The sequence below is a fragment of the Syngnathus floridae genome, chromosome 15 (genome assembly GCF_059516105.1).
Source record: "Syngnathus floridae isolate MCC-2025c chromosome 15, RoL_Sflo_1.0, whole genome shotgun sequence".
Classification (NCBI taxonomy): Eukaryota; Metazoa; Chordata; class Actinopteri; order Syngnathiformes; family Syngnathidae; genus Syngnathus; species Syngnathus floridae.
This window is the reverse complement of record NC_142427.1, coordinates 8,160,632-8,186,322: the sequence shown is the minus strand read 5'-3', so window position 1 is coordinate 8,186,322 and position 25,691 is coordinate 8,160,632. Positions and strand designations below refer to the sequence as shown.

The 25,691-nt window shown below is 42.9% G+C and overlaps 1 protein-coding gene and 1 long non-coding RNA gene across 17 annotated transcripts in view; one reads left to right on the top strand and one right to left on the bottom strand.

The window, feature by feature from the left end:
• The first annotated feature begins 4,524 nt into the window (after positions 1–4,524).
• On the top strand, positions 4,525–7,675 carry LOC148386280 (uncharacterized). The gene is made up of 4 exons (XR_015863168.1): positions 4,525–4,676; positions 4,761–4,879; positions 6,539–6,629; positions 6,827–7,675. It is a non-coding gene; the product is annotated as an uncharacterized LOC148386280 (long non-coding RNA).
• A 3,569-nt stretch (positions 7,676–11,244) lies between these two features.
• Positions 11,245–25,691, bottom strand: part of auts2a (activator of transcription and developmental regulator AUTS2 a) — a 169,310-nt gene continuing 154,863 nt past the window's right edge. For 5 of the 16 annotated variants that reach the window (XM_088397868.1, XM_088397870.1, XM_088397882.1 and 2 more), the window contains 13 exons: positions 19,786–20,353; positions 18,774–19,069; positions 17,830–18,068; positions 16,978–17,022; positions 16,235–16,330; positions 16,084–16,155; positions 15,512–15,541; positions 15,281–15,352; positions 14,924–15,065; positions 14,622–14,723; positions 14,477–14,560; positions 14,112–14,364; positions 11,245–13,682 (listed from right to left, as the gene is read on the bottom strand). In XM_088397868.1, the coding sequence (XP_088253994.1) occupies positions 12,473–13,682; positions 14,112–14,364; positions 14,477–14,560; positions 14,622–14,723; positions 14,924–15,065; positions 15,281–15,352; positions 15,512–15,541; positions 16,084–16,155; positions 16,235–16,330; positions 16,978–17,022; positions 17,830–18,068; positions 18,774–19,069; positions 19,786–20,353 (3,209 nt within the window). In that variant the 3' untranslated portion in view covers positions 11,245–12,472. The remainder of the gene's footprint in view (positions 13,683–14,111; positions 14,365–14,476; positions 14,561–14,621; positions 14,724–14,923; positions 15,066–15,280; positions 15,353–15,511; positions 15,542–16,083; positions 16,156–16,234; positions 16,331–16,977; positions 17,023–17,829; positions 18,069–18,773; positions 19,070–19,785; positions 20,354–25,691) is intronic. The other 11 variants (XM_088397878.1, XM_088397883.1, XM_088397879.1 and 8 more) reach the window with 8 other exon arrangements.

Here is a 25,691-nt window from a genome sequence, read left to right as displayed (position 1 = left end):
CTGTTGCAGCCTCGTATTTATTTATGTCCCTTTTTTTTTAACCCGTTCAGTGCCATTGACGGTTATACACGTCGAAGATATGGCAGTGAATGAGTTAGTGTTTTGCAATGCACCTGAGGATTTGTGTTTGCTCACTCAATTTTGCCCGTGTATGGTATTAATTGTTTGCGCAGATCATGGAGAAGACCGTGGCAGAAGGATGGAAGGAGGGAGGGAGGGGGGGGGACTCATTGGTTATCCAGGAGGGTTTCCTTGGCAACCTTATCCGGTGGTACACAGTTTAAGCCGGCTGCTAGCGGGATGATTTATCTTGTAAAGTGTGATTCGCTCTCCTGCTAACAAAAGAGGCCTCTAAAAGCACGGGTCTCATCAAAGTCGCTCTCCTCCGGCGTGACGTCGGCTGTCACAAGCGTTAAGCCTTCTGCCATTTTTAGAAACCTCGCTCGGGTTTGGAGTGGGGTTGCGGGGGGAATTCTGGGTAGGGATAGTGGAATATGCATATGCATGAAGATTGAGCTTCATCGGCTCCACTGGCACAGCAGTGCATTAACATTTGCTTTCCGCTCTCTTAGCACTTGACAGATTATTTTGGGAAGGATGTTGTTATAGCTCACTGGGTCAATGTCACATCAGCCATTTTTGGACCTATAATCGCTCCCTTTTAAGACTTAATGGTGGCCATTTTCTATGCCTTTTTAATCAATTTGGCTTTGCATGTTAAGTCCCGATTGTTATTCGTCAATCGTTTTTCCCCTTTATCGGCGACCCCCTGAAATATCCTTGGTTTCATCACTGGTGGCCTCCTGCTAGTTGTTTTTGCTACCTTTGTTAACGGTGGCTTGGAACTGAAAAATGGGCAAATGGGAATAACGTTGTGTCACAGTGCTGGTGGCGCTCAACCGTACATTACCTCGAACAACCTGCTTGGATAAATCTGGAGCAAGCGAGTCCAAAAGTGATCCAATCATGCTTGTCTGCGAGTCTGCAGACAGCACAGCTTCACCCGTGAGGCTTTACGCCGCTCTCTCATTTGTCCCTCTTCCTCACTTGGAGAGGACGAGAAGCTGTTAACAAGATTCCACCTCTTTCAAATGGTCGATATGAAGTGAGATGTTAAGGGCGGACCTCTTTGCCTGGTGTGTCAAAGTTGCCCACTGTATCGACCCTACTTCTACCACACTCCGCGATGACTAAGACGTGACTTTTGATGAATGACCTTCTTCGCAGTGCCCCAGGGAGATGCGTGAAACAGCATGCTGAGATTAAACTCAGCCCAAGTGCATCCCGTTATTTCGAGATCCCCCCCCCCCCCTCTGACTCCAGGGGCAGGGACGACTTAGTCTGGTGAATTTCATGGATCAGTGAGGTGATGCTCATCAGTGGATGTGACATTTCATTCACTGGCGGGAACATCGTGTGTGTGAAAGAGACCCAGGAGACGCTTGTGTCATGTGAGGGCAACTCGACGGAGGTGGAAGAGGAAATAGTGTTGCAACTGTGCAATGGCTTGGAAGTTGTCAAGTGCTCAGTCCTAGTTGGAGGGCTTCTGAGTAGCCATAGCGCTACTGCTAGCTAAGATGGCGACGAGCATTGTTGATCTTTCAGAAGTGGCATGCAGGTTCTGTCGGAATATTTTTTTGTCAATATTATTTTCAGGGAATCTAAAAAAAAAGCTGATTTTGCAACATATAGCACAAGTTTTATTTATTATATTTTATTTTATTATATTTTATATTTTATTATATTTGTTATTATTTTATTTTATTATATGTAGGAATTATGTATTATGTGTAGGAATATTTTTTGTAAATATTTTCAGGGAATCTAAAAAAAAAGCAGATTTTGCAACATATAGCACAAGTTTTTTCATTATTACTTTATTTTATGATATTTTATATTATTTTATTATTATATTTATTATTATATTATTTATTTTGTTTATTTTTATTGTTTTCTCTTTTCTGCCAATTAGAATTACCCAAATGACTAAACATCATGAAATGACCTCATTTCACTTTGGAAAACAATTCAGAGGTCAAACAGACTCAGAACAGCTTGTGTATGCCCTTAAGCCAAGTCAGGTATTTTTTTTTCATCCACCCACATGAAATTGCCGCATGTAAGGTGCCATTAATGTTATTTTAGGAGTCATCCGAGCACAATATGTCTCGGTACATGCAGTATTTCACTTTATACCATTCCCCAATTACAACAACCAAGCATCTTTTCTCTCATCACTCCGCTTATCTTTGCTTACTCAAGCACTGTGACCTGCAAGATCCAAATTACACCGTGCAATCCGACTGTTTTTGTACAACGTGATTTGTACTCGGACACGAGTCTATTGCAAGCGATCAGCCGTGTCATCAAAAGTATACAATAGAAGGCGGCGATAAAACGTCGAGCCTTGGCCAAGGAATGGGCTCCGGTTCCGCTTTTTTGCTCCCTCTGATGATTGGGGTCATCTTATCTTATTACCACAGCGGTGTCAGTGATACATGGCGTGTGTGTATGTGCACGCTTGTGTTCATACAGTATGTATTAGCACTGGCCGTGTGCATCCATGTGCAATAGAATCACTCTGAGTGGCCACAGCGAGGTCATAGGTCAGGGTGGTGATTTAACAGGATGGGGCAATCCTCCTCCAATGCAGACACACAGCAACACACATACGACCTTAGGCTATTTCCAGCTAAGCAATTAGTGTCTCGTCTCCATTCCGGACACGTACCCTGGCCTAGGCCACCTTCACAGACTTGAAACCTCCCCTGCTGGAAGCGCTTTTAACATTTCAGGTAGTAAATGACTTCCAATGGGCAATAAGAAATACCCCAGAAATTAGTAATTTCTATGCTGTGTATGATGGAAGTCCTTGGGTAGCGGTTTGTACTCAGCAGTCACGATATAGATTCCAATTACCTTTCCCAGACTGAGGCGGCGAGCAGGTCCTGGAAATAATATTCATAAAGGTTACGAGCAACAGATTAGATAAAGGGAAGGTGTTATCCATTATAATGCTCCATAAATAATGGCCATGAAAATGACACTGCTGTCATTTGATTGTATAAAAATATTGCATATTACGTTTAGAGAGGGAATGCTGCCATAACAATTCTTAAACAGTAATGTTCTAACAATAGCAGCCTGCCATGACCTATTAATGTCTCGAGCAAAAAACTGTGATTTATGCAACGCTGTGGAAAAGCTTTAGGCTACTGTTAGATTTCTTTTTCTTTTTTTTTCCTCAATACCATGATAGCTTATTATTTCTCTGTCATGAATTTAAAAAGAAAAATGTTGACATCCTGCCATCAACACAAGCCATTTATTTTCGATATCACTTGTCCTCATTAGCTTGATGCTAACGTTACACTGGTACTGGTCATCACATGTCTTTCTAAATCTAATATAAAGTAGGGACTCAAAGATAATTGCTCAAAATGGAAAAACACTGAGAACTTCACCGTTTTTTCCCTGATTTTCTGTGCCTAAAAAACAAACATGATTATTATTGTAGTGTGCATTGGTGGAACTTGCCTAGATCATAATGAGAGAGATTTCTTTTTGTGCTTCTCAGTATGATGCAGCTCATTATAGTGTGCTGATGTAATGTTGTCGCTGGGGAATTGAGTGTTTGTGTTGAAACAAGTGAAACATCACATTGAGCTTGACTGGATAAAAACAACTGACTTTTATTCATGAGAAATTAATGAAAGATTTTTCTTTAAGACAATCACCCAATGCATTCATGTAAAATTTACATGATTAAAATAAAAATAAATATTCATGAGAAATTTTCGGACCAGAACTGTGCGCTCACATTAAATACAAGATATATATAATAAGTGTTAAGCTTTTGGTATTTATTACAGGATGAATTCACTCCTCTTCCAGTCGCTTCTGTCTCAAGAGCGCTTTGAGAAGGTCAGAACTCGCACACCGAAATGTCAACTTTGTTCGCACAATCTCATTCTCATAACAGCAGGGTCCATGTGAGTGGGCTGACTAGTTGCGAGGGTAGGGAAAAGAAAAAAAAAAAAAGCGCCGCTGCTGTAATTAAAGCTCATTTGTCTGCTCTGTTTGAGCTGAAACTTGGAACTAATGAGGCCCTGCTTACATCGGGTGGGTGAAGGTCACTTCAACGAGATGCCTCTAATGCAATGAGAGGAAAAAAACCTGTCGGATTAAGCCGCATTTCATCGTCCGATAATATTTGGGCCAGTGCGATGCACGTTTAATATCTTAGCGTGAGTGGTCGTCATAAAAAAGCATTTCTGAGGAGAAGCGATTACTCTAATCAAGCGTGATAAACAGAATCCAATTATTATCTGCTCACTCCTGTCACATTGCAGTCTTGTGTGGGTCTCTGAAGGTCAACACTGACACTTATTTTCAGTGACTCATTTTCCTATATTTTCATTTCCAGTGATTGTAATGTTATGCGTCATTACCAGTGATTACTTTTAGTGAGCCAGTTTAGCAAAAAGACGCTACATCATCAACAAACAGCCATGTGGGAGGATCAAAAAGGAATCTGGGAATTCTCTCCCTGGAAGAAAGTGTTCAGCTCCCTAGTTGGCCGTCACGGTACGTTTCCACCGTGCTGACAGCCAACAGATAAAAAGCTTATCAGATGCTTAACTTTTCCCCAGCACTGATTTGTGATTATATAAACGGTATGTTTCGCGTCTACTGTAATAAATTGTTTTCTATGTGCTCAGTCCAGCATCGGATTTGTGGTGTTATTTATTTCATCTCAGTCTTTCCCAGCCCTCCACCAATCCTCCAGCCCTTTGCTTCTTAGATGTTCTTCCCCTTCTTAACAATTCAACTAACGATGAACTCTGCTGGAGAGGCCCGAGCGTAATCCGGCTATAGGGTAAGTGCAAAAGTGCTCTGCTTTTTTTTTTTTTTTTTTTTGTAAGAGCGTGTGTGTGTTTTTCCGGGGTGTAAGAACATCAGTGGAATTTTCCTGCTCACTTGAAAGTGTTTTTAGGAGAGCATTTGTTTGGATGTGATTAGCCTCAGTGGGGGTGGGGCTGTTCTCCAGGCATTCTCTCATTGCCCCCCCCCCCAACCTAACAGGCGATGCATGGAGGTAAAGTATGCATATTTATCCAAGGATTGTTTGCACAATGCATGATGCAGGTTTGTTTTGCAATGCCACCCAAGCATCAGATGTTCTTGTTTGTTCATATCATGTGATGCAGCCAGCGTAAGGTGTGTCAGCGTAGACAGATGACGTCTTGTGTTTAAAAGTAAATACACGTGAAGCTGCGGGGTTAAACCAGAGAGGATCCAAGGCTTTGTTTCCTTCTGAGAGAAAAGAACAAGGAGTGGCCTTCCGCCACCCACCATGTTGTTCTTCCAGTCAGACCACATGAGCGGTGTTCTGTCAGTCCAGGCGAATAGCGAGCATTACAATGATGGGTCGCAGGAAGTTAACCAGTCAAACTGGTTCTCCTCAGGTTAGGTGACATGACAGTACTACCTGCTGAGATATCCTGCACTGACATCCTTTCCCACTGACTCAGACTTGCCTTCATCGTGCGCTCCTGCCACCTTGTGTTCAAAATGATGTATAGCAAGTTTGAACAGCAGGTCTGGGCAGGAATCTTTGAAACATTAAGTCTGCTTCTGCACTGTGGAAAAAATGATTTATCACCCAAAAAGCAGCGTAGGCAATTTCGGATAGATAAGGTCAGTGTGGAAATAGCTTAACCCTAACCCTAACCCAAACCCTAACCCTAACCCTAACCCCTAACCCTAACCCTAACCCAGTTTGAACAGCAGGTCTGGGCAGGAATCTTTGAAACATTAAGTCTGCTTCTGCACTGTGGAAAAAATGATTTATCACCCAAAAAGCAGCGTAGGCAATTTTGGATAGATAAGGTCAGTGTGGAAATAGCTTAACCCTAACCCAAACCCTAACCCTAACCCTAACCCCTAACCCTAACCCTAACCCTAACCCAGTTTGAACAGCAGGTCTGGGCAGGAATCTTTGAAACATTAAGTCTGCTTCTGCACTGTGGAAAAAATGATTTATCACCCAAAAAGCAGCGTAGGCAATTTTGGATAGATAAGGTCAGTGTGGAAATAGCTTAACCCTAACCCTAACCCAAACCCTAACCCAAACCCTAACCCTAACCCTAACCCTAACCCCTAACCCTAACCCTAACCCTAACCCAGTTTGAACAGCAGGTCTGGGCAGGAATCTTTGAAACATTAAGTCTGCTTCTGCACTGTGGAAAAAATGATTTATCACCCAAAAAGCAGCGTAGGCAATTTTGGATAGATAAGGTCAGTGTGGAAATAGCTTAACCCTAACCCTAACCCAAACCCTAACCCTAACCCTAACCCTAACCCAAACCCAAACCCAAACCCTAACCCTAACCCTAACCCTAACCCTAACCCTAACCCTATTATGGAGTTGTAGAGTCTTGGAAAAAAAAAAAAGATATGAATGTACTGTATATATTTTATATAGCATGTGCATACATTCTATGTATATACACACAATGTTGAATTTATTTTCCAGATTTTCTGTTTAATCCATCCACAAAGCAAGCCTTCATTGAAAACATCGACCTTCTGGAGGCTACGAAAAAAGGCAATTTTGGATAGATAAGGTCAGTGTGGAAATAGCTTAACCCTAACCCTAACCCTAACCCAAACCCTAACCCTAACCCTAACCCTAACCCTAACCCTATTATGGAGTTGTAGAGTCTTGGAAAAAAAAAAAAAGATATGAATGTACTGTATATATTTTATATAGCATGTGCATACATTCTATGTATATACACACAATGTTGAATTTATTTTCCAGATTTTCTGTTTAATCCATCCACAAAGCAAGCCTTCATTGAAAACATCGACCTTCTGGAGGCTACGAAAAAAGTTCTCCAGCCTTATGGCAGGGGGTGCTTGTGATCCTGGGATGCTTCAAGTTTTTGATTCCATGTGCTTTATTGAGTGTTTTTATGTGTGAAGACTGCTGATATGAGATTTTAATTAAAATAGTTCAAATTAAATAATGAATAAGCCACACTAGAGCAGCGTTCCCCAACCTTTTTTTGTGACAGTTAGGTGCCGGATAGTGTTGGCTCGTGAGTGAACGATTCGTATAAAAGAACGGATCTTTTCAGTTCATATGACTTCAACCAGTAGGTGTCAGTAATGCGCGCTGGTACCACCTCGCTGTAAAACAAAACGAAGAAGAAAATGACGTAACTTCCTCTTCACGAACGCGTCGTGGATTGCATTTCCCGTTCACAAACTGAACGGATCTGTGAGTGAACGATTCAGTGATTTGCATTTCCAGTTCATCGCGAGAACGGATCAGTTAGGGAACGAATCCTGACTTTCTCGTTCGTGAACGAGCCAATGGGTGAACTGCCTTCCTTCCCGTGATCAATGGATCAGTCAGTGAACGTGTTGCGTCTCCCTCCTGGCGTGAACTATGTAAGCCAGAATGTAGATTTACGATTTGCCAAGGAAAGAAAGAACCACTCAGTGAAACGCCACTTCTTTTATGCACGTTTTCTCCTTGCTAACGGCTAACTTTATTGCATGAAAGGATGCGCCGTTATGCAACAACGACGAGAGTATGCTTCTCTTTGGGTAATCTTTATTTTATAACACTTATCGTAGTTTTTAAATAACGTGTATGCATATATACGCCTAAATATTGTCATCTACTGCAATTTCACATTAAATTGTTGGTTTGAAATGTACTTTTATGATTATTACTATTATTATTTTAATAAACATTTATGTTAAAACTTGTCTGGTGTTTTATTCCTTGTTTTTATATTCGCCAATTAAAACATAAAAATCTGACATTTGGTTAACTGCTTCATATGACAATATGTATGTGTTTTACGTTGTTATATGAGTTGGTGTCCTCTAAAATAACAAATGTCAGCACAACGGATTTTTTTTCAACCTTTTATTCAAACACAAACACATTGGGTATAATAACACCATCAACTACAATCCAACAAATACAAAATTAAAACATCAATGTCGGCATAACGTGTGTCGGCTTGCATAAGCAGCAACGCTGTCTGTCACTCACTCGTGAATCTTCACGAATGAACCTGAAGATGGCGGTGTACCTAATGGAGTATCCGTGTGACGTCACAGATCAACCAGCCAATCAGAAAGTGGGGGTGAGGGCGGGTGTGGCACCTTTCACTTAAACCAGGGGTGTCGACCTCCAGTCCTCGAGGGGCCGCGTTCCAATATGTTTTCCAAGTTACCCTCGTTAAAAACACCTGCGTGAAAAGTTTTGGTCATTTTCACGTTCTGCAGGAGCTAAAACTTTTCACGCAGGTGCACTTAACGAGGGAATCTTGGAAAACATGTTGGAATGCGGCCCCGAGGACTAGAGCTTGAGACCTGTGACCTTTGACCATGATATTTTCTTAATAAAGTGACCTTTTTTTAGGTACACTTGAAAATGGCGGTGTACCTAATGGAGTGTCCGTTTGATTCCCTTGTTAAGTGCACCTGCGTGAAAACTTTTAGCCACTGCAGAACGTGAAAAGAGCTAAAAGTTTTCACGCAGGTGCGCTTAACGAGGGTCACTAAGAAAACATGTTGGAACGCGGCCCCAAGGACTAGAGCTTGACACCTGTGACCTTTGACTATGATATTTCCCTAATAAAGTGGCCTGTTATTAGGTCCACTTTAAAATGGTGGTGTACCTAATGGAGTGTCCGTGTGATTCCCTCGTTAAGCGCACCTGCGTGAAAAGTTTTAGCTCCTGCGGAACGTGAAAGTGACCAAAAACTTTTCACGCAGGTGCGCTTAACGAGGGAATCACATGGACACTCCATTAGGTACACCGCCATTTTCAAGTGTACCTAATAACAGGCCACTTTATTATCTTGGAAAACATGTTGGAATGCGACCCCGAGGACTAGAGTTTGACACCTGTGACCTCTGATGTTGTTATTTCCCTAATAAAGTGGCCTGTTATTAGGTACACTTGAAAATGGCGGTGTACCTAATGGAGTGTCCGTGTGATTCGCTCGTTAAGTGCAGGTGCGTGAAAAGTTTTAGCTCCTTTTGAACGTGAAAGAAGCTAAAACTTTTCACGCAGGTGCGCTTAACGAGGGTCACTTGGAAAACATGTTGGAACGCGGCCCCTAGGACTAGAGCTTGACACCTGTGACCTTTGACCATGGTATTTCCCTAATAAAGTGGCCTGTTATTAGGTACACTTGAAAATGGCGGTGTACCTAATGGAGTGTCCGTGTGATTCCCTCGTTAAGTGCAGGTGCGTGAAAACTTTTAGCCACTGCAGAACGTGAAAAGAGCTAAAAGTTTTCACGCAGGTGCGCTTAACGAGGGTCACTTGGAAAACATGTTGGAATGCGGCCCCGAGGACTAGAGCTTGACACGTGACCTTTGACCATGATATTTCCCTAATGAAGTGGCCTGTTATTAGGTACACTTAAAAATGGCGGTGTACCTAATGGAGTGTCCGTGTGATTCCCTCGTTAAGTGCAGGTGCGTGAAAACTTTTAGCTCCTTTTGAACGTGAAAGAAGCTAAAACTTTTCACGCAGGTGCGCTTAACGAGGGTCACTTGGAAAACATGTTGGAACGCGGCCCGAAGACTAGAGCTTGATACCTGTGACCTTTGACCATGATATTTCCTTCATAAAGTGGCCTGTTATTAGGTACACTTGAAAATGGCGGTGTACCTAATGGAGTGTCCGTTTGATTCCCTCGTTAAGCGCACCTGCGTGAAAACTTTTAGCCACTGCAGAACGTGAAAAGAGCTAAAAGTTTTCACGCAGGTGCGCTTAACGAGGGTCACTTGGAAAACATGTTGGAATGCGGCCCCAAGGACTAGAGCTTGACACGTGACCTTTGACCATGATATTTCCCTAATAAAGTGGCCTGTTATTAAGTACACTTGAAAATGGCGGTGTACCTAATGGAGTGTCCGAGTGACGTCACAGATCAATCATCCAATCAGAAAGTGGGGGTGAGGGCGGGTGTGGCACTTTTCACTTTCATTTAAGCTTTGACCATGATTTTTCCCTAATAAAGTGGCCTTTTATTAGGAACACCTGAAAATGATGACGTCAGTGCCTCCCCAGTCATGAACCTCACCGCACGTCATTGATTGATAATATATAGATTGATAGATTGATTAATACGCAATGGCGCCTATTAAAAAAAAGGTATATATTTGCGGCACGTTGTCGCCTTCATGCGGTCAAAAGCTGCAACTACAACCAATTGTTTTGATAGTATTTTCAAAAAACAACTCGTGATGTGTGAGTGCGGTTGTTAAATTTAATCAGAGAAAGCTGAACATTATAATTGCTGGTTATTAAATTTAACCAGAGAAAGCTGAACTGTTTTTTTTGGCTAATAAGAAAAAATCAAGATGTTTTTGACTACCTGAAGGCTCTTATTGTGTGACATGCTGCTTTGGAACTCACACAATCAATGTTTCCTTGCATCAGTCAAGCATCACATTACCTTTCCTATGGCAGAACTACTCTTTAAAAATGAAGCACAAAGATGATCCATTTATTTTCCTCTCATTATCCAGGTCCAGGTTTACGGGGGCCGCAGCGTGGCAGTGAGACATACGGTAGTCATCTAATATGTCCAAGGTCTGCCCTGAGCTCACCTCCCACTCAGTCATGCCCTGAACAACCTCATCAGGGAGGCACCCGGGAGGCATCTGGAATAAATGCACTCGCCACCACCTCCTCAACTGGCGCGTCGTCCTCAACCTCCTCCGGATGACTGAGCTCTTCGTCCTACTTCTCAGGGTGAGCTCAAGCACCCTCCAGTGGAAATTCATTTTCACTACTTATATCCATGGCATTATATTGTACAACCAACAGAACAATAAATGCAATTTTATTTGAATACAAAGCACTTTTTCCACATGAAAAAACATAAATGGCATGTTTGAATCTTTGCATTCTTGTTTGTCTGTGTAATGCAATTGGTCACCTCCCTCCCAAAGCCAGCTCACCCACCAAACTAATGAGGACAAGTGCTACAAAAATATTTTAATATAAATAACAGCCACTACTCTTTAAAGCCAGCGAAGGTTAGCTCATTTTTGCTCAGGGTTCGTTCAAGGTCGCAAACAGTTGCAAAGACATTCATGACACGGCTTGACCTTATTCAAGTTTTTGTTGTCGTCAGATGCGTTTTGCAGATGTAGAAAAATAATCAGCAATGCGACTCCAATTCCAAAGACAAATTCAGTACACATTTTTTAATAACATGGCACAATTTACATAACACGTGTTTAAATGAGGGGCATGCTGAAGATTCAGTCGCTTATTTTTTTTTGACAATTTTGTACATGATCTACAAAGACTTTTCAGTTTTTTTTCCACCTGTACATGGTAACAGCAAAAAAAAAAAAAAAAAAAAAAAAAAAAAATCTCATTGAACAATCTTTTTTGCAAATATCCATTAACTAACCAACTATGGCTCCGGTGCCCATTTTTATGTTGAAGTAAAATAACACTGCACAAAATGTTCACCGAATTTGAAGCGTACAACTAAACCCTTCGGTGGACTACTAAAAATAGATCTCTGCTTGATAGAAACAAAATGCTTAGCTTTTTTTGTCTTTTGATTTTGTTGATACCACAACTTAAAAAAAGCACTTTGAATACACTAATCTAGTTCCAAAAGATGTACCTTTACACGCCTTCTATGAAGCAAATTTGTGTTTACAACGATGCATTCTCCCCATAACAAGACCAACGGCGGCAGTTGATGGAATCAAAAATTTGTGCTGCCTTTTCTTTCATACAGAAATTTCTTTAAATACAATATTGTCTCTTGGATTGTCCTGACAAAATACCAAGTGATTCTCAAAACAATAGGTCTAAAGTTTGGATCTGTATCCATTAAGCAAGCACACTTTTTTTTTTTTTTTATGGTCAAGTTGTGGAGAGAAAACAACATCTATGTCCTTCATTGGTAAAATTGCTAAAAAGCAGTGGAGGCCAGAATTGTTGCATAGTAGAACATGGGCGGCTCTCTGGTACAATGCTAAGCGGCTGCTTCAATAAAAAAAAAAAAAAAATAGCAAAAGCACATTCTGAATCACATCCTAAATACATCTCTGTGTACATTTGTCCAAAGTAAAGCTTTCAAATCACCCTTTTGCATATTTGTACCATGAGCCATACAAAGCGAGCACAGTGACTGTACATATTATCTACACACTTTGCTGTCTGTCAGTGCTAAAGTATCTGTACATTCCAAAATCTCACTTCACTTTGCTATACAATAGAAAGACTGGACACACACACACAAAAGCTGGAGCAAGGTCTGGAAAAATCAAAAGTTTCTGTGATTATTGTCTTGACAAAAATCAATTTCTCACGTGGGCATGGGTCCGCCCACATAATTTATTCACAGCTATGTTACAGTCTTGCTAAGTGCTTGTTTACCGTGAGCCGGATTCAAGCTCACCGTGCCTCAATGTCCTTGTGAGGAGGTCTGTCTCTAATATCGGTGGCCAGGGGAGCAGTCCGTCTCGGCGAGCCTGGCCTGGCGCCGAGCGTGGGGATGAGTGGGGGCGGGGCGCTAAGCGAGGCTGTGGGCGGAGTTTTATTCAGAATACTGTTCTGGTGAGCGGCAGCTGCCGCGGCGGCGGCCGCCGCGGGGCTGACCCTGGAGTAGTGCATGCCCGGAAGTCCCGGGGCCATGAGGCCCTGAGCGTGGTGGGGTAGGTGTCCGTCAAGGGCCGGGTGGTGCATGGCGGGGTGGATGCGGCCGTGCTCGTAGTCCTCTCTGAGGAGGCGCTCACGTTCCTCCAAGTGAGCGCGCTCGTGCTCCCTCCTCTGTTCCAAAGCAAGAGAATGCACGTGGTCACGATTAAAGTCGTGAGGCTCTCGTTCCCTGTAGGAACGCTCGGCCTCGTAAAGGCGCGGCGCCGTCAGCCGGTGGAGGGGATCGTTCCTGAGTAACAGATCCCGAGCCAGAGGGTCCCGTCGATGAATGTCCAATCCCCTGTAAGGGTCCCTCATGGGGTCCCAGTGGAAGGCCGGGTAGGGGAAACGTTCGGCGCCGGGGATTGGGCTGATACCCATGAAGGGCGCCACCACTCGAGTTCTCTCAAGACCGCTCATGTTGTTGATTGGATGAACACCCGCCACGCCCATGGGTATCGGCATCGATGACGGGGGGTGAAGGTTGGGCGTGGACGACACCAGTGGGTGCTCGCTCGGTTTCTCTGCCACTCCGTCTTGGTCCTCCTTTCGCTCTTCTTTCACTTTCACCTCGCTGTTCTTCTTGTGCTCAAAGGGAAGCTCTCCCTTCTTCTCTACAAGCTCCCTGCTCAGGCCACCGTTGGGACGTTCCAGACTGGTCTGTCTGATGTACGGCGACGCCGTGCCCCGGTTGGACACTTTGTCCTCAGATACTCTCCCGTCATGGATGGGAGGTGCGTCCTTATCGCTGTGCTGGTTGTCTTTGAGCTTGTGCTCGTCTGTGCTGCTATCTTTCCAAGAGTCTGGGAGTTCCCGTTCTCTGTCTTTGGCCTTGTTGTCTTTGTCTCCAGAGGAAGGAGGCAGGTGGTTCCTGTGGTGCTCGGGAGGACGACTGTGACCGAGAAGACCGATGGGGTTGACCGGGACCGGGGAGGGGTGGCTCGAGTGACGTTTCTCTACAGATTCCCTAGAAACAGAAATCTTTGCATTATAACCATGTGAACTTTGCTTGTTATTGTATATTTCTAAAAAGCACAATCAATTTTATTTTACATCATTAATATATTTTTAATTGTATTATATCATGATTATTATTTTTAATAATATCTAAAGTACAGACTTTTTTTTTAACTTTTCAGGAATCTCACTTGCACAATCAATTTTATTTTACACCATTAATATATTTTTAATTGTAATATATATATTTTTTTAATTATATTTAAAGTACAGACTTTATTATTATCTTTTTTTTTTTTACTTTTCAGGAATCTCACCTGCACAATAAATTTTATTTTACATCATTAATATATTTTTAAATGTATTATATAATTATTATTATTTTTAATTATATTTAAAATACAGACTTTATTTATTTTATTTTTTCCAGGAACCTCACCTGTCTTTGTCATCTTTACTGCTGATGGAGTCACGTTTGTCCGAGTCCCTGTCCCTCTCGTGTGAGCTGACCGAGGCGCTCCTCTCCGACTCTCCCGGTTTCAGCCAAGGCGGGGGTGTGGGGAAGGACGGCGGAGTCCGGTGCAGGCGGTTCCAGGGCTCCTGGTGGTTGCTATTGGCACTGCCACCAAAGTGCTGCTGCGAGTTGGGGCCATCTTTATGGCCGAACATCGAGTTGGCCGCTGCCAGGGATTCAACACACGGAAAAGCACAGCAGGACACAAGTTAAATGCGTATCTCGACCGTTGCGTCACCATTTTGTCTTTCAAAATGCACTTTTAGGAAATTCATGAGGCTGAAACTCACTTAGTGCTGGATTTCCCAGTCCTCCAAACGCCGATGAACTAAGAGCTCCCAGTCCGCCGAAGGAGGGCGGCCGACTGAAAGGTTCTGAAAAAAGAGGAAACGTCAGCTCGATCACGAAATTTTCTTATTTCATGGGCGCTCTTACCTAAGTGAGGTGCTGGGGTGAGGAAGTTTCCGGGGTGGTGGGCCGGATGGCCGAAGGGACCTGCTGATGGGTGTGTTGGGCCTGAGGACAAAAATAAACATCCTGTGCTGTTTTATGCTGATTTTTCATTCCTAAATATGAAGTCAATGTTCTCTGAAGCGAGTCTCACAATCTAAAATTGCACTTTAAAAATACTTTTGGAGACAGCACTTCATAACTGATAGTCTCATTCACACAATTATTATTTATTTATTCTTATTTTTATAACATTCATGATAATATCTAACATGCCTCATTCTCACCTGCAGCAGAGAAGAGAGTGGCAGGCCGTGCCAGGTCATTGGGGTGATGGATGGCACCGAAGAGGCTCGGGCCGGGAGGTCGACTCAGGAACTCGGGCTTGAGGCCAAAATCCAACTTGTGAGGGTCGACCTGCATCTGCTGCTGGAAGACACCAAAAACCAACACAGAGAAACTAATGTAAAATGTGATTGGAATTCTTTTGTAGAACCTCGACAGACACTTTATCACAAATATTTGAAGACTTTTAAGTTGTATCAAAAAGGTTGGCTTTACACTTTTAAATGTAGATCTATTCTATTTAGAATGATAAATAAGCACGTTCTACACCTGATTCAGAAAGTCCAAAGAATCCTCACCTTGACTTTTTGTTGATGATGGTATATCTGCCAGGCAGTATGAACGTGCATGGCACACCACTTTCCTGGTTTCTAAAAAGCATAAAATAGAAATATACAATCATACAACAGGACTCCTATTATCACAGAGGTATCATCATTTAAACATTTAAAGCAGGACAAAAGTCATATCCAAGATTTTAAGCCAAAAAAGTAGTTTTAATACATAATCCAAAAGCACTGCTTACTCACCCTGAGAATGGGCCGAAATGGATCCGCTAGCTACACCACAAAGGAAAAACAAAAAGGGTTAGAACCAACGCTAACTTTCCAGCTGGAAATCACTGCAGTCAATTTTTTAACAACTGTACTCATAACGCATATTACACGCCGTGGCCTATTGTCACATTATTATTTTTTATGTGCTTGGCTTTGAAGGTGCGGAAATTCTTCCATCCAAATTTCAAACACACCCCGCCATGTGGAAGCTAGAAATTTGCGTGCAACCACCAAAGAGGCGTGATTCAGTGAAGGCTGGCCCGCATTTCCATAAAAATCTATTTCATGCCTTATGCTGATTGTCTATTTGCATTTTGTATTTAATCAAGACAGTAAAACTAATTTAATCACAGTGCTCATGACTCAATGCATGTTTACATCGGTACAAAGGTGAGTGAGTCAGCCGTTGGTTAAGCATTGCACCACTCATGTGGGTGAGTGGCCATTTTTATGTGTGCCTAAGATCAAATAAAAACATTATGATTCATAATCTAAGTCACCACCCATTAGAATGACTAAGTGGTGTCACCCAGCAGTTTGCTCACCCTTGGGTCCTTTTGTAAGAACGTATGCGGGACAGCGCCTGGTCTCGAGGACACATCGAGAGGATTTGAGGTCTTGATGAGACAGAAAAAAAAAAATCAGTCAAAGGTCTTACATTTTATTTTCATCTGTATTGTTAGAAGGAGTTGTTACCTTGGGCTGAAATGCACCCTGCAGAGAGCTGAAGGGTCCTGTGGGAGGGATGACAGGGGGGAGGCCCGACATCGCCGGTGGGTACGAGTGAAAGAGCTGAAGATGAAAAGAGGGAGAAGAGAAGAGAGGAGGGGCCACTTAGTAAGATGCAAGAGAATGTGCAAACCTCAAAAATCAAATAGGCGTCCTTATTTTGCTACACAAAAAAACACAAGACATGAAAGCAGGAGCCTGCACCCCCTTTGGATTTATTTAACTTTTTTTTTTAATATATTCATAAAAAAAAAAACCTAGGCTGTCGAATGATGCAACGTGCGCAAGGCTAATGTAAACCAAGTAAGCATGTGTGCAAGGCAACTATTTTGCAGAGAAATGTGATTCATTATAATAGTTCTTGTCATAAAAAAGCTGTTTGAATAAAAAGCTTGCTTTGATTTAATTTTGGTAGCTGCTAGATGCAGAACATTCTCATTTTTAATATTAATTTGGTACAGTACATTAAATTAAGTTGAAATTGGCCAATTATAGCCGAGTGGTGTCCTTACACTGTTTGTCCACTAAGTGAAGCTGTGACTTCATTCATGCATCAAATCTTCTCTACAATAGTGGGCTGAATCTGTTTTAAACTTCTGCAGCCATATTGGATCTTAATCTCATGCAACGGGTGAAATGCATGAGATGACATGAAATATAAATGCATGCACAATGTGTAAGCACATTCTCAAGAAAAAGTGAAAACTCACACTGTGTCTGTAGAAGGGGTCAACTTTAGTTGGGTATTTGTCAAACTGCATGAGAAAGGAAACACAACATTAAAAGATATCAAGAAGCTACAAAACGGAGATGAAACTGTTATAAAACTGTGCTAATGAATTGACCACTTCCCAACACGATTTTTTTTCCCCCCTTTTGGTGATCATGTGAAGATCTTGTAAAATCTCCTCTGGTCTCATTTTAGTAGTGGAGGGCAGGCTTGGGGTGAACATTTTCCCCAGTCTGCCGCTATTAGGAGGCTTTTTATGGCCTCATTAGCTGTCAGAGGCCAAGCCTTGCTGCCTTTGAGGTATCATCAGAGCCAAGTAAACCTCTTTGGCCACTAATGAATGTCCATGGATGTGTGCTAGCCACTCAATGCCTGTGGTCTCACCAACAGATCTTAATGTAAGTCTTATGTCAGGAATGAAAACACCCTAACGGCGCCAAGTGATGTCACAACATTCAAAATGAATTAGTAAGTATATTATGTTCTAAAGCTTGGCGGGCGGGTATGATTTAAGCAAGTTATTGGCAATTTAGCATTTTAAGATGGAAAGAACCAGCCAGAAACAACACGAGATTGACTTTCTGGATGAATAAAAGCATCATTGTGGCATGGGCAGACACATGGTCATCATCACGGAGAGGCCGCAAAGCCACAAGTATGTACAACGTGCCGCTTAAACACACGCCGGTTTGTGTAAAATCACAACCCCAGTGGGGAAAGACTTTCAACGCCCACCCGGACGATTTTCAACATGTGTGAAACAGATTAGGAAAATGTCATTTCCACATTCAGCACACCAAACGCAACTCGGTTGTGTTCTACTTATCCTCACATTTCTGGCAGGGGTACGCACCATGGATGGTGCTGGGGTGGGCATAATGGCGTGGGGGAATGGCGTGAAGGTGTGCTGGTGCGTGTGCTGGTGGGTGTGTTGGTGCTGATGCTGGTGCTGATGCTGGTGCTGGTGGAACTCGGTGCGCAGGTAGGGCGGGGGGCCCAGCGAGGCGCCGCGGTCGGCGCTCTGGGAGGCCAAGAAACGTGTGTTGAGCTCCTGACGCAGAAGGTCTTGCTCTGCAAAAGACAAACTTACATTGTAAAAAAGAAAAAAAAAACTCTAGTCCCTTTTTATGGATTTCAATTATTGCAAAGAGCAGGTTACTATTTTTATCACCTTGGCTCTTAATTTGCTTAACAACTGAACTCAATCCGGTCTGGCAGTTAATTGACCTTAATTTATAATAATTGACAAACATTTTAGCAGAAGAATAGCTACAAAGGTCAAATACTGAGGAAAGGAAACTGACTCCTAATACTCATGAAATGATTTAAAAAGTTGTCCATAACAGAATAAGTACACCACAACCCTCACTTTAAAAAAATAAAATTCTGAACTTCTTTCAGAATAGTAAAAGAGAAACGCGGAGGAGGAGGAGGATCAAAAGGAATTATCTAATCAACATAGCAAGTTTTGTTTTAATTGGATTGCACGACCTTACAAAAATGTCTCACTTGAAGACGAAGAAAGCAATTTACTTTTTTTTTTTTTTTTTTTATAAAAGTAAACTAAATTAGAAACCCAAAGTTAGACCGTCTGCCAGCTGGAACTTTAAAATACTAAGATGAGATTTGATCCCCTTTTGGTCCCACAGAGAAAACTGTTGTTGTAATTGCTTTTTTACCCCTGTGGCAAAATTAAAGTAAAAAAAAGAAAAAAAAACATATTTTCAGCTTTATTGAACTAGGAGAAAATGTATGTATAGTTTTTTTTTTTTTTACCCGAGTAGGCACTCCCAGCAGCAGGATGTCCTGGTACTGGCAGGGTGCTCGACGTCAGCGGTGGTGGTGGAGGCAAAGCCGCTGGAGGAGCGAACATATTGGGGTGATGAGGGTGCGGTGAGGACTGCAATGCAGGGGGGAAGCTGTGGGGGGTGCTGTGGTTAGCCGCCAGAGGCAAAGGAAAGGTTGACGCGGTGGCGCCTGGCACAGGAGGAGGTGGGTGGTGGGGGAGGTGTGAGGAAGGCGCAGGAGGCCCTTGGGGCTTGCTCCCAGGGGTGCTACTCCTGCTGCTGCTGCTGCGGGAATAATAAAAAGGAAGAAGGTCAACCGCCGAGGCGTCTGCTAAATCCGTGTACGTCTTCGCAAATGTCCTACATTTCCAAATCCATTCGCGACACCATTGCACGCAAATATATTTTCCAACAGCAAGTGTAACCAAATGAGCATCTGTCCCGGTAGTGAACATGTGCACTGGAAATAGGATGCGAGGTACTTTTTTTTTTTTTCTCCTCGTCTGTAAGCAAACAATGTGTAGTGTGTGGGTGTTCCCCAGAGGCAGCCACAAAGCCTCCACATGCACTAAGCCTAAAAGCTCATTTGCCATACTGGCGCTCAGTTGCAGGTGCTGCCTGCCATTATTGCCAGCGGCTACCCAAGAGGCCTTGTTGGTGCTTTGGCAGAGCAGCACGGCTGGCAATGGCTGAGGTGTTGCAGAGCCAAGCTCTGACATCCTGAGGTGGGACCAAGTTGCTTCTGAAGGTGCATTTAAGTCTAAGTCTTTAACTGAGCGGCCCTCATTAGTTTGGAAATCCTTGCACCACTGTTCATATTAGCCTTGTGACAATTGTTAGCTGACTTATTGCTATGTCAGTAAAGGAATCCAACCAAGAAAAAAATGTGACACAACTTAAACTGAGAACTATGGAGAACTATGTTCTGTCTTCATGGCATACTTGAGAAGTCCTTTTAAAAGAAACAATAATGGTGATGAGGTGTAGATGATTAGTCATACCTGTGGCCGTTGAGGACGCCGTAAGCAGGAAAGGGTCGGGGGTGGCAGCGTGAGGGGGGCCGGTGAGGCCCTGCCTGGCTGGCGTGCTGCTGGTGCTGCAGCAGCGGAGTATGGTTGCTCTGAGGAGCAGGCGACGGTGGATGCGGATGACTCCCGGGTCTATGTTGAGACCGGGGTCTGGACTGCAGTTCCGGGTGATGCTGCTGGGGCCGGGGAAGGGGGGTCGGCGAGTGCTTTTGTCCCTGGGCGAGAGGCACGGCTGCGGGAGACTGAGGCCTGGGCGGAGCCTCTGAAAGTGAAAGACTGGAGGCCGAAGCCTGAGTAGAACTGATTGACTGGGACTTCCTTGAGGGAGGGGACTTTGGGAGGAAAGGTTGGGGCTGCGGTTGAGGCAGGGATTGTGGGGGCAAAGGTCGACTAGGCGTGCTGGGCGAAGGAGGTCGAGAGTCCCTGCAGCTCTCCTGGCTCCTCTCTTGACTGCGCTCTAGGCCTGACACCTTGAGGAGGCCTGGGCCGTGAGGCACCTGGCTGCCATTGGTGGAGAGCGCATTGATGCCAAAATCCGGAACTGCGTCAAAAGTAGAAAACAAAACACTGTTAAGAACGAACATAACTGATATCCTACATATAAATCACGTCAGAGAACAATAGCTAATATCAGGTGTTTGTCTATAGGGACCTCCTCCAACAGAAGGTATCGTCAGACATCAAGATTTGTTGCTCCAGAGGCTCATGGGAGATGACAGTGCATACATAAGCGATAATTAGCTCTCTCAAGGCCTGAGGGAGTGCTCGTGGCAGGATTGGTAAGAGCTCCTCCCACTTTGCCCAACCTATTCTAAGCCTTTAATTGACAAAGAGGTGCGATGTTCTAAGATGAAGGTGCCGCATGTCACAACGGGCCTTCATGTTGCCGCCTTCTCCACCGGGAACAGGTTGTGCCAAAACAACGCCTGTATAACCTCTTTCCAGTGACGTACAAATAATTGTATTAGCTGTCCTAGGTACATGCCTCATTTGAATTTTGCAGAGGTAAATAATTATTTGCATGTGGAAATGGTTGTTGCCAGGTGTCAAAGGTCAAGAATACCAGCACATTCATTCAAGTGGTTTTGTTGTCTCTTCCTATTTATAGCCATCTGTACTCAAAGTAAAACCTCACTTGCTTCTTCACCTGCATTAACAATGGAGTCTACTTAAAAATGCTGGTCAAAAGAAGAATTGGCTGGAAAACAACAAGGGGAAATCCCCAATTTTCAAGTCTCCTGCTTACACCTTCAAAACCCTAGAGGTCTAGCTATGGCTTGTTTTGAAAATGTGCTAACAAACAAATTCAAAGCCGATGTCTATTCTGTCCATAATGAAGACTCCAGGGCCAGGCGGAGGAGGAAAGAACAAGAACAGCATGCGGCGTTTTCTCTCCCATAAGGGTTCATTTGTTGGTCTTCTTTATCCCTGGAAACAAATAAGATCAAGTCCCGCTTGGCTCTGTGGAGTTTCTCAATATTTCAGCGGTATTGCATTTTTAACTAGCGCACAGTTAGTTAGAGCCTTCCACGAAGCCAATGTGCGATTTCGGGAAGAGAAAAGCTGAAGTTGACTGAAGACTTTTTGGGTCATGAGCTATAATCTTGATGAATTTGTTTAGATTTCAGTTTTATGTCATATTTTCTGTGCCCCTTGTTCATGTCATTAGGTTATGCTTATTCTCGTCAGCTATAAACCTAGCTTATCCTATTTCGTTGTCTGCACTTGATATAGTTCAGCCACTATAAATGATTGACAAATAGGCAAGCGATCATGTTTTAAAGGCGTAACTAGAAGGACAGCAGCTGTCCTTTTGAAAAATACATTAGAAACTTGAGCCAAAAGCACTTTGCTAATGTCTGTCTTTTATGTCAGGGCGGGTGGACATGACAACTGACACTCGGCCCTGCAGACATCTTAACAAATTGATGCCTCTAAAGACCCGTGCGACATCATAAGCCTCAGTCCTCTGCTGTCAGGGCTTCTCGTCTATTTCAACCTCAAAATACTTTTCCAGTCTTATCCTAAAAGGAATTTGTTGTGCTATTGATTCAAAACCACATTCGACCTGCAGTACATCACTGGCAATGAATGAGTTGACAGTACCGTAATTTTCGGACTATAAGCCGCACCAGCTAAAAATCGTGCGTTAGGGTTCAAAAACTGAGAACAAAGTAGCGGCTTATAGTCCGAAATTTACGGTAATATGTTCCAGGTTAAAACGTAACCAACAAATAATCCTGGAACGTGTAAAGATGGTAACTTATGTTAAGCAAATCACGTTTCAGCATTTCACCATCTTCTTTGGATTGCTCAGCATGAAAACTGAAACAATGAGCAAAGGGGCCAAAACTGTTTGGTCAAGTTGAATTTATTACACCTCGCACTGTGCAAAAATGATTCATAGCCATTACTGAAGATTCCATCCTGCGTGTCTCAGTAAATTTGAACTACAATCTATCTCTGTACTCAGCTGGGTTTATGGCTTTTGGCAGGGAAAAATGAACACGTTCCAAATCCCCTGTTATGCAGAACGTTTTTTAAAAAACGTTTTAGGGCTTTGTCTGGAAACCATTTAGATGGCAAACTATTTCCATATTGCGTTTGACACCATAATACGCTTGAATTGCAAGTCCTGACAGTGATTTAGACAGCAGCATATGGTCTCCGGGGTCCCTTTGGTGAGGGATTGGACTTTGTTTATTAGTTCATAATAAGGTATGAAGCTGCATTCATGGCAAAACCAAAACTCTTTCCTGCACAGATGAGAACAATAATAAAAAGGTGTTCACTTCTATCAGGTCCAAGTCATCTAAACCAATATGCATTACTGTGTGGGTTCCCACAAAAGTACTGAAAGTGGAATGAATTTGGCTGTGTACTTTAAAATAAAGCTTTTGCATGAATACTGAATCTGCTCGAGTCAAAACACGGAAGTCTGCCAGCTGAGTGGAATACCCAAGAGTTCATATTAGTAGATGACAGCTGAGCATGTTGCCTCGATTGGAAGTTGCTTTGAGACCCCTGATGGTATAATACTCCTCTCTGGAGGGTTGGGGTCTATGTCCCCCAAATGTGCACATCAACCGAAGTTGAGCCTTTACATGTCAAGTTTGGAAATGATTCATTAGGGTGCTCAAAATGCTACGACTGTTTATATTTGCAACGCTAAACGACACACTCTCGCTTGGTGATATCAGCTCCCGGAGAAGCTAAAATCCTGTGTCAGTAACATTATCTGCAGAAGCTTTCTCGCTGATCTCATAGCCAAAGCCTCCAGGGAATCTCCAGACTATTAGCCCCTTATCCTCCCCTTCCTTATCTCAGAAGCCTTTAACAGCATTAGCTTTTCTGAGAGCGAGCAATACACTTCTCCAATGGGCTAGTCCAAATGCCCCAGAATGGGGTCCATGACATTGAGGTGTGGCAATGATGGATGCTCCCCTGCTGGCCCTCCCAGACTTGCTATCATGTCAGCAGCTCTCTAATGCTAGAGCTGGGAGGCGTGTTGGATTACACAGCTTGGACATCCCGCTATGTGGAGGGTCTTTGACTCGAGATGTTTTATTAGTACTAGACTCCCAGGGGTGGCTGAAGGAGGCCAGGGAGGGGGGGGTTAATCCGAAAAAAATATTTGGGGGACAGGGGTGAAGGAGAGGGAGCAGGCCAAATATTACGCTTGGGTGAGTTTGACATGTGCAGTCTTTCAGTGAGGATATCACAGCATGCTGATATTGGCTCACAGTAATACAAAGTCACCATTGAGCCAAATGCCAATAGGGGGCAGCGGTGTACACCAATGCTGTAAATTGATGTTTCAATATCTAACTTGCTTTTATAACAAACTTGATATCCAGGAGATATCCAATTCATGTGGATATGTTCCATATTCCAGACTAGTCCTGGCACTTGACAAAAAGCAAGTATATATATATATATATAGAGTGACATTAATTGCTTCAAAGATAGACTGGGCTACATAAAATAATAAAAGTTCTGAGCTCCTCTTACAGTTTATGTCTAAGGCTGCATGGAAGTAGCTGCCTTACCATAGACGATATGTTTGTCCTCTCTCTTTAAGTCGTAATGAAGTCATTTACTGTAACGGCAACACTCTTCCACCCACACTAGCTTTGATTACATCTGGTCTTCAAACTGCATCTGAATCCGCCAACAGCAATTGGAAAATCTGCTACTTTTGACAGTTGCCTTAATGTTTGCGCCTGCAGTATCTTTATGTGCACATAAGGTTAGAGTGAGTGTCCCATTTCCAAGTCCTTCGGGTGAGCCCCTTTAGAGAAAATACGATATAGATACCCAAAGTGGGACAACTGGCTGTCTTTCAATAGACTAACGTAACCCTTAAGAGCAATAAATTTTGAGATTATTTTGGTGCGTGTCAGACACTGAAGTCTCAGGTCTCTCGTTCAAATTCTTCATTACCAAACACAGGTTCACAATCTTAACTGCTTGCAAATGCTTAGGAAACAATTTGCTCCTATTATCGCATATCAAATAAATACACTGAAAAATTGCAGTTGAACTTAATTTTGAACCAAATAAATTTATCTGGCTCCAGATACATTTTTAAGTCGATTAAGTTTAATTAAAAAATATATCAAATGCAAGTATGGGACAAACACAAGTACTAAGTTTGAGGAGGCCGCACAAAAAAATTGTGTGCTTTCTCATTGCAGACTAACAAAGCCGCCTTTATATTCCATAGAGTCGTGGAAAGAACATTGCAGGTTCTCGATGACAAGCAAGTTGGCACAAGTGATGGGCACAACTTGTGGATGCACAAGCGGCCATGGTAATAAACCTAGCTAGCCCCCCAGTGAGAAGCGTCTGGGGAACACTTGTCAACCACAACTGAGGCATCTAACGCAGTCATACTTCAGTGTTGAAATAACAGCGGCATGTAACAAGGACCCAACTGTGACCGCTTGCAAATAGCTGGCCAATGTTGCCACGCTGGTTGGTGTAAATCGATACCCAGAGACTTGGCAGCTGTGTCGCACTATTTGAATCCCGACATGTCACGTGTACCAGCTGATGACATTTTTCATAACACTGGTGAGAAGTATGTGTGACCGAGATGATCATGGGTTAGCTTCTGACTTGCAACTTGCCAGATTCACAGTTACCGTATTTTCCAGACTATAAGGCGCACCTAAAAACCTAAAATTTTCCCAAAAGCGTCTCATAGTCCAGTGCGCCTTATATATGGACCAAATTCCTAAATTTAAACTGGCCCGAAGCATTGTGTCATGAAATCAATCATAAGTGGCCCGCTGAAGACTATGACTCATAAATCAAAAAGACTATGGATCATTATTTTGTGATTATAAAGTAATTTGTTGCGTCTGAAGTTGAAATAAAAAAGATCAAATGGAGAATGATTTGATTTGGATTAAAAATCTGACATGATGCATTCATGGTGCGCCTCATATAAGGACAAAGTTTTAAAATGGGCCATTCATTGAAGGTGCGCCTTATAGTCTGGAAAATACGGTAATATCTTTGACGTCTAAAACCCTCAATGGCACTGAATGAGTTAAAAACATTTTTTTTTTTTTAATGTCATTGATTTGTGCTCCAATTCTGTCAGTTTGTCAAGATGCTAGGTTTCATATCATGACATATCATCAAGGTTTGCTTCTCTTATATGGGATGGCGTGCATAGTACTCAACTGGATGCCAGTACAACTGAATCATTTCCCACCAGCAGACACGAAACGTGTTTCCTGTCAGTCACTAAGGTGTGATGACATATCTGACGTCTGTTGAACCAACAAACCTCAAACCCGAGCCCATGTGGCATTTACATTCAAACATGCATAACAATACCAGGCAACAATCAGGCTGTGGTTCATGAA